Here is a 13,778-nt window from a genome sequence, read left to right on the forward strand (position 1 = left end):
GTGTCCCAAATTGCACCCTTTTCCCTTTGTAATGCACTACTTCTGACCAGGGCCCATAGTGGACTCTACTGGGTACTTTTTGGGATTCTCACCATGTATGAACACAAAACAATGACCTAAATCTCACCAATACTCAACTCACAAAATGCATCAGCACGCAAAGGGATTTGTAACTTTCTGTTTATTACATGCTTTGACAAAGTTATTTACTTGACTTTTGCAGGGTAATCTGAATTTAGACAAATCCTTCTCCAATCCCACATTACGTAGACAGCAGCACTCCCCAAACAGCGTGTACGTATACTGAGAGGCATGACAACCCAGGCTACAGGCATAGCACCACCAAACATGGGAGGAATCAATGCACACCTGCCTGGACAAGCTAACAACCCAATGGCCAAAATATGAATGGACAAATACAATAATCAAATCAAGTCAAAAGTTATTTGTCACATGAGCCGAATACAACAGTGAAATGCTTACTTACAAGCCCTTAACCAACAATGCAGTTTTAAGAAAATATGTGTTAAGTAAGTAAAAAATAGATAAGTAAAAAATATGAAATAAAAGTAACAAATAATTAAAGAGCAGCAGTAAAATAACTATAGCGAGGCTATATACAGGGGGTACCGGTACAGAGTCAATGTGGAGGCTATATACAGGGGGTACCGGTACAGAGTCAATGTGGAGGCTATATACAGGGGGTACTGAAACAGAGTCAATGTGGAGGCTATATACAGGGGGTACTGAAACAGAGTCAATGTGGAGGCTATATACAGGGGGGTACTGATACAGAGTCAATGTGGAGGCTATATACAGGGGGTACTGAAACAGAGTCAATGTGGAGGCTATATACAGGGGGGTACTGATACAGAGTCAATGTGGAGGCTATATACAGGGGGGTACTGATACAGAGTCAATGTGGAGGCTATATACAGGGGGTACTGATACAGAGTCAATGTGGAGGCTATATACAGGGGGTACTGAAACAGAGTCAATGTGGAGGCTATATACAGGGGGGTACTGATACAGAGTCAATGTGGAGGCTATATACAGGGGGTACTGGTACAGAGTCAATGTGGAGGCTATATACAGGGGGGTACTGATACAGAGTCAATGTGGAGGCTATATACAGGGGGGTACTGATACAGAGTCAATGTGGAGGCTATATACAGGGGGTACCAGTACAGAGTCAATGTGGAGACTATATACAGGGGGTACCGGTACAGAGTCAATGTGGAGGCTATATACAGGGGGTACCGGTACAGAGTCAATGTGGAGGCTATATACAGGGGGTACCGGTACAGAGTCAATGTGGAGACTATATACAGGGGGTACCGGTACAGAGTCAATGTGGAGGCTATATACAGGGGGGTACTGATACAGAGTCAATGTGGAGACTATATAAAGGGGGTACCGGTACAGAGTCAATGTGGAGGCTATATACAGGGGGGTACTGATACAGAGTCAATGTGGAGGCTATATACAGGGGGTACCGGTACAGAGTCAATGTGGAGGCTATATACAGGGGGTACCGGTACAGAGTCAATGTGGAGGCTATATACAGGGGGTACTGATACAGAGTCAATGTGGAGGCTATATACAGGGGGTACTGATACAGAGTCAATGTGGAGGCTATATACAGGGGGTACTGAAACAGAGTCAATGTGGAGGCTATATACAGGGGGTACTGATACAGAGTCAATGTGCAGGGGCACCGGTTACTTGAGGTAATTAGAGTTAGAGGTAGAGTTAAAGTGACTATGCAGAGATAATAAAAAGAGAATAGCAGCAGAATCTAAACACAGTCATTGCAACTACACACATGCTAAAGTACAAATAGTTCACATATTTTCACTGGGAAAGGCACTTGATTAACTTTCATGGAAAACTCACTGTAAAATGATTTGTAAGCAAAACACAGGCTATAAACACCTGCCCATAAACACATACCTAATGACTTACAACATTAAACACTGCATCATAAACATAACACATACTTGCAATTCTGCATGACCACAAGGACACAACCACAATTACTGGATTGCAAACATAACCACAAACACAAGACCACAAACACTGAACCGAAAACACACAACCACAACCACAAGCAGACAGGACCAAAGTTCAACTACCAGTATGACCTTATGTGAATCAGGCTGGATGGGCATCCCCAGTCAAGCCAGAGTGCCTCTTGTCTTCCCCCTAGGACGTAGCCTCTCCCCTCCACAGATAAATAACGCCTCCTGACTCCTCCTGACTATCCAAGAAAGGAGCTGGTCCCCAGAGACCCCTGGCCCACTCACATCACATCACCTCCACACACCGCAATACAACACTCACACACCATGAATGAAACGGAGAGGAAACCTGGGAGCCTAGGGAGAGATAGAGAGAGAAAAAGGGAGGAGGGAGAAGTAAGTGGGAGACCCAGGACACCAGAGGATGAATATGGGGGAGGAGAAGGGAAGAGAAAGGTGGTAAACTTTGAGGGGATTGCAGTATCAGGAGATAGAGGTTATGCAATCACTATCAATATTCAGTTCAATGGGAAACACATTGTTGTACAGTAGCAGTGCATAGCTATGGAGATGCACTTGTAATTATCTCCCAGGCCTCTGGGCTAACAGAGTGTTAACGAGCGCTATAATGAAGAGAGGAGCCCAGACACTGAACAACGAGCAGTCAAACCTCTGGCTATTTAATGATATGTAAATAGAGGAGCTCGGCTGGTTCAGATGAAAGAGCCAGTGTGAGGAAGTGTACTCTCTCCCCCTGGGACTGGAGAGGAGGGAGACAATAGGGGTGTTTGGTGTGTATGTTAACTGGAGGTCAACACAGTTTTATCACAACAACATTATGAGCCCTGAGAGAGAGGAGCAGATGAGGAGACCAGAACACAAAAACACACATGCAGCAGTTATTATGGGGGCTGCAATATCTAACCATATTTAGGAAAACATACAGTATAGTCACTCTGTGTATACAGTGGGTGAGGAAGTCTCTCTGCTCTTACAGTAGATTGTGGGTAAAAGTGTGTAGGGGTAGCCTCCTCTTCAAGTGTGTAAATGCATGTTGTGGTTTTCAGTGTTTCTGCTACCTGTTCTTGATGTGAGCCTCCATCTCTCCTTGAGGCAGGGTTTCAGTGCAGTGGGTTAAGGTGTGTTGGGGTAATATGTTATTACAGTAGAAGTTGTCATAGGGTGTGTTGGGGTAATATGTTATTACAGTAGATATTGTGTTAGGGTGTGTTGGGGTAATATATTATTACAGTAGATATTGTGTTAGGGTGTATTGGGGTAATATATTATTACAGTAGATATTGTGTTAGGGTGTGTTGGGGTAATATGTTATTACAGTAGATATTGTGTTAGGGTGTGTTGGGGTAATATGTTATTACAGTAGAAATGTTATTCCAGTCCATAGTGGGTTAGGGTGTGTTGGGGTACTGGACCTACCTATTCTTGATGTGAGCCCCCAACTCTCCTCGGGGCAGTGTATCGGTGCAGTGGTCAGAGAAGGGGCAGGCCACGGCCAGCTTGTCCAGTAGCTTGTGCACCAGCAGGCTGGACTTGCGGCAGTTCTGCAGCATGAGATGGGTGCGGTCCACGGGGCAGAAGTCACTCTCCAGCAGGAAGCTGGTCAGACACTCCTGGCAGTAGGTGTGTCCGCAGGGCGTGTCCAGCGGCCTGATGAGTGGCTGCAGACAGATATGACACATCAGGTCATCGTCCACCTTGTCTTGGTACAGGTACTCATGGTTCTCCTCTATCAGGTGTCTCTGGCCGCACGTCTGGCACAGGTCAGGGGGAGGTGACTCCAGGCCGCCGTAGCCAATCATGGCAGGTGGTGGTGGTTGTGGTGGGGGTGATGATGCCATCACCATTGCCATGGCAATCTCAGGCACCTCCTCCTGGCTACTCATGAAGAGGGTAGGGCTAAGTTTGGCCGAGGGAGGCTTGGTTTGGTGCTGTGGGGGATCAGGTGAATTTCACTGAATGTAGAGGTCCATGGAGCTGTATAGAGAGACAGAGAGCGGCATTGATATTGTTTCCAGCTGGAAACTGTTCATAATCTTAGTATTCTGTGAGATGAGCTAGAGAACTTGGTGTTGCATATTAAGGAAGGAAGGAAGGAAGGCAAGCAGCTCCATGGACAGCTCCAGCTCTATGGACCTCGACAGACAGACAGACAGACAGACAGACAGGCAGGCAGGCAGGCAGGCAGGCAGGCAGGCAGGCAGGCAGGCAGGCAGGCAGGCAGGCAGGCAGGCAGGCAGGCACCCACCCACCCACAGACCCACCCACCCACACACAAAGCAGTGAAATACCTAGCAGCAAACCAGCCACTGTGAGAATAGCATCAGAACTAATGTCTCTTTTCTCATTTCACTCCTTTTGATGTAGATGTTTCTCTTCTGGCAGAGAAGACTGATATCCAACTACTGAGAAACTCATTTTCTCTCTTGCTACAGAAACATCAATACTCCTTATCCCAACACCAAACACACAGAGAGAGATATAATCTATGGCACACACTTTACTGTCTGCAGCTATTCAGATTCAATCCATGTGTACCGTGTGGGACATACAGACGCAGGACTGTAATTTGATCACTCTTTGCTGAGAATATTCCTGCACAGCAGGAAATGCAGACTTGTAGTGTATTTGAGCTATAAAAAGGCTTCTAAAGTTTGTGATTTCCACTTTAAAATGTCCAACATTAAAAATGTATCAACCCCTGAAGAATATTTCCATTCATTATAATCCACATAATAATCCACATTTCCCATTGCTGCAGAATCATTTTCCTGTTGTAGCAAACTGGCTTAAATTAAGATCTCTCACGGATTCCCCCGGTACTGCTGCTCATTCCGTGCACCAGTTCCAGAGGTCTACGACACCGGCCTCTAGGCATCACTGAACTGTCTCATTACGCAGACCTGATTCCAATTCCCCTGATTAGTAGTTGTATTTACAGTGGGGAGAACAAGTATTTGAAACACTGCCGATTTTGCAGGTTTTCCAACTTACAAAGCATGTAGAAGAGGTCTGTAATTTTTTATCATAGGTACACTTCAACTGTGAGAGACGGAATCTAAAACAAAAATCCAGAAAATCACATTGTAATGATTTTTAAGTAATTAATTAGCATTTTATTGCATGACATAAGTATTTGATCACCTACCAACCAGTAAGAATTCCGGCTCTCACAGACCTGTTAGTTTTTCTTTAAGAAGCCCTCCTGCTCTCCACTCATTACCTGTATTAACTGTACCTGTTTGAACTCGTTACCTGTATAAAAGACACCTGTCCACACACTCAATCAAGCAGACTCCAACCTCTCCACAATGGCCAAGACCAGAGAGCTGTGTAAGGACATCAGGGATAAAAGTGTAGACCTGCACAAAGCTGGGATGGGCTACAGGACAATAGGCAAGCAGCTTGGTGAGAAGGCAACAACTGTTGGTGCAATTATTAGAAAATTTAAGATGACGGTCAAGATGACGGTCAAGATGACGACCAATCACCCTCGGTCTGGGGCTCCATGCAAGATCTAACCTTGTGGGGCATCAATGATCATGAGGAAGGTGAGGGATCAGCCCAGAACTACACGGCAGGACCTGGTCAATGACCTGAAGAGAGCTGGGACCACAGTCTCAAAGAAAACCATTAGTAACACACAACGCCGTCATGGATTAAAATCCTGCAGCGCACGCAAGGTCCCCCTGCTCAAGCCAGGGCATGTCCAGGCCCGTCTGAAGTTTGCCAATGACCATCTGGATGATCCAGAGGAGGAATGGGAGAAGGTCATGTGGTCTGATGAGAGAAAAATAGAGCTTTTTGGTCTAAACTCCACTCGCCGTGTTTGGAGGAAGAAGAAGGATGAGTACAACCCCAAGAACACCATCCCAACCGTGAAGCATGGAAGTGGAAACATCATTCTTTGGGGATGCTTTTCTGCAAAGATGACAGGACAACTGCACCGTATTGAGGGGAGGATGGATGGGGCCATGTATCGTGAGATCTTGGCCAACAACCTCCTTCCCTCAGTAAGAGCATTGAAAATGGGTCGGGGCTGGGTCTTCCAGCATGACAACAACCAGGGTAACTAAAGAGTAGCTCCGTAAGAAGCATCTCAAGGTCCTGGAGTGGCCTAGCCAGTCTCCAGACCTGAACCCAATAGAAAATCTTTGGAGGGAGCTGAAAGTCCGTATTGCACAGCGACAGCCCCGAAACCTGAAGGATCTGGAGAAGGTCTGTATGGAAGAGTGGGCCAAAATCCCTGTTATAGTGTGTGCAAACCTGGTCAAGAACTACAGGAAACGTATGATCTCTGTAATTGCAAACAAAGGTTTCTGTACCAAATATTAAGTTCTGCTTTTCTGATGTATCAAATACTTATGTCATGCAATAAAATGCTAATTAATTACTTAAAAATCATACAATGTGTTTTTCTGGATTTTTTTTTTTTTTAGATTCCGTCTCTCAGTTGAAGTGTACCTATGATACAAATTACAGACCTCTACATGCTATGTAAGTAGGAAAACTTGCAAAATCAGCAGTGTATCAAATACTTGTTCTCCCCACTGTATGTGCCCTCTGTTCACTATTGTCTCGTCGGTTATTGTTCCCATATCCTTTGGTCTTGTGTGTACCTGTGCTTTGCTGTTTCGGCTTTCGTGCTGCATGTATTGTGTACTCGTTATTACAGGTCTCCTCCCATGTATTGTTGTGCACTTGTTCTTACGGGTCTCGTCTCATGTATTGTTGTGCACTTGTTCTTACGGGTCTCGTCCCATTTATTGTTGTGCACTTGTTCTTATGGGTCTCGTCTCATGTATTGTTCTTACGGGTCTCGTCTCATGCATTGTTCTTACGGGTCTCGTCTCATGTATTGTTCTTACGGGTCTCGTCTCATGTATTGTTCTTACGGGTCTCGTCTCATGTATAGTGTATTGCGGGTCTCGTCCCTTGTATTTATTAGCGGTTTTACCTCGCTATTTTGTTTGGGTTACATCCCTGTGTTTTTGTAAACATGTTTGTTTTGGGCTTCGTCCCCCTGCCTTTGCATGTTGTATTAAAACCCTCTATTACATATTCCTGCGCCTGTCTCCAATCATTTATACAACGTGACATGATCCTACATCTGAAATATATACCGTTTCAAATATCTCTCCAAGTACACTGTGTGTACATTTAAACAGTATGCCTTGTTCATGAGAGGTAGGTTGGGACTGTAGTATCACTACGTCAACTCTGAGACAGGCGGTTTCCCCTGGCACACCGTCCTGAACAGATGGGCAGAGATGACTGGCATCCAAGGACTACGTCACCCTGGCAACAGCCATCTTTTTGGCACCCTTATGGCCCATTTTTCTGAAGCAACTCCTGACTGGTTATCGCTTTGGCTGATGATGTTATAGATAATCTGACAGGACATTGACTGACATCAACTAACCTTATTGGGTTTCAATTCACTGAGCATCAATTTAGGGTACTGTAATGGACATAGACTAATCAAGAACTAAGTATGTAATATAAGAGAGAACCTTTTCTATAGTGTGTGATGTCCTCTATAACCTATAGTACACCTCTCCATCTGTGTGTGTGGTTGGCGGTCATGTGAGAACCCAGCAGGTTCTGAGACAGTTTCCATGACGCGCTCCATAGCATTCCAACTGACTGTCATAGAGGTCATTCAGTACCTGAGCTGAAGCACATACACACGTCCACACCAATGACTGTAAATGGTGCACATACTGTACACTAACTAGCTTCAAGAACCAGCTGTCAGAGCAGCTCACAGATCACTGCACCTGTTCATAGCCCATCTGTATACAGCCCATCTATCTACCTCATCCCCATACTGTATTTATTTATTGTGCTACTTTTGCACCACACTATCTCTACTTGCACATCCATATTTTGCACATCTACCATTCCAGTGTTTAATTGGTGTATTGTAATTACTTCGCCACCATGGCCTATTTATTGCCTTAACTCCCTTATATGACCTAATTTGCAATCACTGTATATAGACTTTGTTTTCTTTTTTCTACTGTATTATTGACTGTATGTTTTGTTCATTCCATGTGTTGTTGTATGTGTCAAACTACTTTGCTTTATCTTGGCCAGGTCGCAGTTGCAAATGAAAACTTGTTCTCAACCAGCCTACCTGGTTAAATAAAGGTGAAATAAAAAATAAAATAACAGGTATGCCCACAAACATAGACATGCCCACACGTGCCTATACTGTACACACCCAGACATACACACTCACACATAAACATGGACAGAGTACACATCAGCTAGTTGTAAACACACACACAGGCCTTAGCCTAAATAACAGGCAGAGTTGTGAGTTCTGTCTGTTTGCGGTGTGTGTCTGGGAGGAGGACTGTGGTAATAACAGCAAGCTGAACCAGACTATAACAAAGCTGGAGCTCCCGCGTTTTTTATTTATTTTATTTATTTCACCTTTATTTAACCATGTAGGCTAGTTGAGAACAAGTTCTCATTTACAACTGCGACCGGTGGGCCGCTGTGATGAAGTGACTATTTTATCCTGCTACTCTCTGGTACCTGGTATGGAGAAGACCAGCCATGTCTTGCTCTTCTTCACTCTCTCAGGAGGGGAAGCTTTCACCTCAAAACACACAGAGAGAGGGAGAGACAGAGACAGAGTGAGAGTGAGAGTGAGAGACAGAGTGAGAGTGAGAGTGAGAGACAGAGTGAGAGTGAGAGTGAGAGACAGAGTGAGAGACAGAGTGAGTGAGTGAGTGAGTGAGTGAGTGAGTGAGTGAGTGAGTGAGTGAGTGAGTGAGTGAGTGAGTGAGTGAGTGAGAGAGAGAGAGAGAGAGAGAGAGTGTGAGAGAGAGAAAGAGAGAGAGAGAGAGAGAGAGAGAGAGAGAGAGGTAGAGACAGATAGAGTGAGAGACAGAGAGAGGGAGAGAGAGAGAGGGAGAGACAGAAAGAGGTAGAGACAGAGAGAGGGAGAGACAGAGAGAGACGGAGAGAGGGAGAGACAGAGAGATGAAGAGAGAGAGAGGTAGACAGATAGAGGGAGAGACAGAGAGAGGGAGAGACAGAGAGAGGGAGAGACAGAGAGGGGGAGAGATAGAGAGAGGTAGAGACAGAGAGAGGGAGAGAGAGTATGTTCAGACTTAGTGAGCATAGCCTTGCTATTGAGAAAGGCCGCCGTAGACAGACCTGGCTCTCAAGAGAAGACAGGCTATGTGCACACTGCCCACAAAATGAGGTGGAAACTGAGCTGCACTTCCTAACCTCCTGTCCAACGTATGACCATATTAGAGATACATATGTCCCTCAGATTACACAGATCCACAAAGAATTCGAAAACAAATCCAATTTTGATAAACTCCCATATCTACTGGGTGAAATTCCACAGTGTGCCATCACAGCAGCAAGATTTGTGACCTGTTGCCACAAGGGCAACCAGTGAAGAACAAACACCATTGTAAATACAACCCATATTTATGCTTATTTATTTTCCCTTGTGTACTTTAACTATTTGTACATTGTTACAACACTGTATATTTATATATATATATATATATATATAATATGACATTTGTAATGTCTTTATTGTTTTGAAACTTCTGTATGTGTAATGTTTACTGTTAATGTTATTGTTTTATTTCACTTTTGTATATTACCTACCTCACTTGCTTTGGCAATGTTAACACATGTTTCCCATGCCAATAAAGCCCCTTGAATTGAATTGAGAGGGAGAGACAGGGAGAGACAGAGAGAGACGGAGAGAGACGGAGAGAGGGAGAGACAGAGAGAGGAAGAGAGAGAGAGGGAGAGACAGAGAGAGGGAGAGAGAGAGAGGGAGAGACAGATAGAGGGAGAGACAGAGAGAGGGAGAGACAGAGAGAGGGAGAGACAGGGAGAGCTAAACACAAAGAGACATCAGCGCCAGGAGTCTGAGGAATGAGAAAAGTCCAAACTACCCTCTAATCTGAGTTTGACTGGAGCAGTGTACAGACGGAAACCTTTAACGCTGTACATCAGCTTTAAAGAGAGAGAGAGAGAGAGAGATGTACAGCTTTAAAGGTTTATGTCTGTACACCGAATTCAGTCAAACTAAGATTAGAGGGTAGAGTTTGGACTTTTCTCATTCAGCTCCTGACGCTGGTGTTTAGCTCTCTCTGTCTCTACCTCTATATGTCTCTACGACAGACAGACAGACAGACAGACAGACAGACAGACAGACAGACAGACAGACAGACAGACAGACAGACAGACAGACAGACAGACAGACAGACAGACACTCTCTCAGGAAGACGCAGGTTAAGAAGAAGTATGATATAGAGGTAAGATGTGAGGATAGAGAGAACAGAATGTATACATGTTTAATATATGTGTAGTCTATACAGACAACGGCAGCAGAACAATCATTCACAGAGTCCTCTGCAGTATCTGGAACTCATTAACCAAAGCAATGCCTTTGTGTAATAAAACAGTAAAATCTTTGAGGTTTACATTCACAAACACATACACACACATACGCATGCATGCCGGCACACACACGCAGAAAAGCACTCAGAGGAGACACACCCGTGCCCGGGGAACACCTCCCAGAGATCATTATCTCAGTGTTAATCCTCAGAGTGACAACATGGCGTCACAGAACCACCCCCGGGGAGCTCCGACCCACTCTGCTCTAACCTGCTCTGGAGAGTGACACACAGCTGACGGCCACGACAGGCTGAAACGTGACCAGGCTAAAGCCCACCTCACCAGCCATCCAATAACCAGGCCTACATGATTAAAAAGAAAGAGAAATTAAGCCTCAGCCTTTCTAAAGTAATCAGTTGGATTGGACTTCCTTCATTGGCTTTTGTTCACACCACGTTTAATTAAATCATCCATTTTCTAGAGACAAGTCCTTTGTGTAACCAGGGTAACCTTTGCCCAACATTCAGGGAGGAAAGACGATGAACGATGGCATAAGGAAACCATTAAATGTAGACGGAGGCCAGAACCACTCATACGAGACTTAATCCAATGACTAATGAATACAAACGGCTCACATACCGTACACATTACGCAGACAATCATTCAATGCACAAAGTCTCACACACACATTGGTCAGTGTGTATCTCCAATGACCGTGTGATACAGTGTGAGTTGATGAGTTAGTAATGATACAACCCAGTGCTTACTCAGCTCTTTTCCGTATGGCTCTGGTTGAAAAACAACCTTTTGACAAGTTGTGTGTTACTGTCAGCATTTTAATGTCAGCATTTTAATGTCTGCAGTATACCAGTGTGTAGCTCTGTAAATGTGTCCCATACTCCTATGATAATGTAAACTAATGCAGCTAATGCACATCCTGCTAGCACAACAAACGGCAGTGACACTAATCCACAAAAACCTGCGTTGACCTGACAAATCTAAACCTTTCAAAAGCACACCAATTACAGTTCCATAAAAAACACCTTGTCCCTCACCCACGCAGAAACAAACTGTAGGCATATACAGCACATGGAGGTCAGAGTGTCCTGTGACATGTGTATGTCATGTGGAATGGAACAGCATGAGTGCAATGTGCATGCTACAGTGGACATAATGAAGGTCCCATTTACTGTACTGCTTCTCTACTAACCTATGCCTGGTTCTTCAAGGAGTTAACAGCTCACATAGCCAGAGTATGGTATGTTATGCCTGGCCCTGCAGGTTCCCAGGCCGGTAGGTTCAGTGTGTTGTCTGAGCCAGGCAGGCAGGGCTGTTCCGACATGTTCGTCACAGGCAGAGCATTCCACAGCCATGTGTTCCTCCACCAAACACACATGCTCAGAGCAGCAATATCAGAGAGGGGCACCGTGGGTAATAACATAGAAACCCACTTGTGCCCCATGATGAAATCCGGTGATCATAAAGCTGATTTTTAATAAACAGCCAAATTAATAATTAATGTGTCACACTGCAGATAATCATGACATGTTGAGGTTAAGGGACACACAAGGAGACTGTAGGTCAAACAAAGCAATTGTACAGAGAGAGAAAATGGGAATAAGATAAGATACAAGGACAATATCAATTATATTCACACTGAGAACAAGACACCATGGACACATGAACACACACCCCGTCAACACACCCTGTCAACATACTCAAGGGGTTCCCAAATGTTTTTAGCCCAGGACACCATTTTGATATCAGAAATTTCTCGCAAACCCAACCATGTATAAAAAAATGTAATTAACAGCTAATGTTGACTTTGTTATTTGGGGCGATGGCAGTCACAAATGAAAACATTCTAACAGTATTTCTGATTGTCTGTTAGAAACATGCACAGCTATGGGGGCATAGTTCGCTTTTGAAAGACTCTCTCTCCAATAAGAATGATTTCATCTGAATCCACTGATTCGGTCACTCATCTGTAGATTGTTTTTGTATTTCCCTTGTATGCTTGCATTCAGTCCATTCACTTTCCAAAATAAATCTATGACATAAGCACGAAAACACATTTTATTTTCATTACACAAAAAGACAACCAGTTTTTTTTTTACATCCATTGTGAATGACAACAGCTCATCTCTCAGTGCGAAACATCTTTCCAACTCTCCCCCTCGATAACCAACAAGCCTTGGTGTGAAATAGAACATTGTCATGTTCTGATCACATATCTCCACATACTTTTGCAACCAGGCGTGTGTGCAGTGGATGTGGTTTGATGAAGCTTACAATCGAAGTTGCCTGCTGCAGTATATGTCTGAGATCTGTGCTCAGATCTTTTGCCTCCAGTTGCTCTCAGTGTACCTTACAATGCGTCCATATGGCAGAGGGAGACACATTCATAAATAGAGTACAGAGTCTTGCCTGCCGCACAGCCATAGATGGAGCCTCATCTGTTCAAAAGCACACCATTCAGTCCCATGGAATCTGTTTTTTGTAAATATAGCCACACAGCACACTGAACATCCCCTGTGCTGTTTCAAGCTCAGAAATCGAGAAACAGAACAATATGTCCTCCTGAATAGCATGTCCAACATCTATAGCGAACAAAAGTCAATGCATGGGCATCTCGGCCCTCACAGCTATCGTCCATTGGAGATCATAAACTGGGGAGTTTTCGAGTTGTTCAGTCAGTTGCCTGTTGATTGCATGAATATCTGACAAAAATATTGGATGTGGGTTTCTGCGCCTCTGCCATTGTTTTTACTATATCAATTGTGGCCAGTAATATCAAAGTCTCTGCAATAGTGTGTGGTTTCATAGCGCAGCAGGCCTAGCCATTCACCGTGGGAATGATTCAAGTGCAACAATAACGTTTCCCATGATCTAAGGGCGCTCTCTGGTTGAATTTGATATTTTAGATTTTAATAATTTTCATTTCTATTTTTAAGGTTAGCCACATTACAATGATTTTGAGTTACTAAGACAATATTATAATATATACATTCTTTTGTATATATTTAGTTTTAACAGGGTTTTGGAAATCTCCCTCAATTTTCATATCAGGCGACCCAACGTGGGGTTGCGACCCCTAGTTTGGGAACCACTGACAAATCCTATCTACACAACCTGTCAACACAACCTGACAACAATTTCTGTCACAACCCTGTCAACACCATCTGTCAACACATTCTTTCAACATACTATGTCAACAGCCTGTCAACATACCCAGTCAATACATGTGAACACCTCCTGTCAACACATTCTGTCAACAACCTGTCAACACCCTCTGTCAACACAACCACATACTTCACTAGGGTTGCATAATTCCTGGAACTTTCAATAAAT

The 13,778-nt window shown here is 44.1% G+C and overlaps 1 protein-coding gene across 3 annotated transcripts in view; it reads right to left on the bottom strand.

Annotated features, from left to right (window-relative positions):
* LOC139409365 (E3 ubiquitin-protein ligase LNX-like) overlaps positions 1 to 13,778 on the bottom strand; it is an 88,874-nt gene that overhangs the window by 73,353 nt on the left and 1,743 nt on the right. For 2 of the 3 annotated variants that reach the window (XM_071154404.1, XM_071154403.1), the window contains exon 2: positions 3,459 to 4,016. In XM_071154404.1, the coding sequence (XP_071010505.1) occupies positions 3,459 to 3,925 (467 nt within the window). In that variant the 5' untranslated portion in view covers positions 3,926 to 4,016. Of the gene's footprint in view, positions 1 to 3,458; positions 4,017 to 8,585; positions 8,615 to 13,778 lie in introns of those variants that run through there. The other variant, XM_071154405.1, reaches the window with a different exon arrangement.

This window comes from Oncorhynchus clarkii, chromosome 5 (genome assembly GCF_045791955.1).
Source record: "Oncorhynchus clarkii lewisi isolate Uvic-CL-2024 chromosome 5, UVic_Ocla_1.0, whole genome shotgun sequence".
Lineage (NCBI taxonomy): Eukaryota > Metazoa > Chordata > Actinopteri > Salmoniformes > Salmonidae > Oncorhynchus > Oncorhynchus clarkii.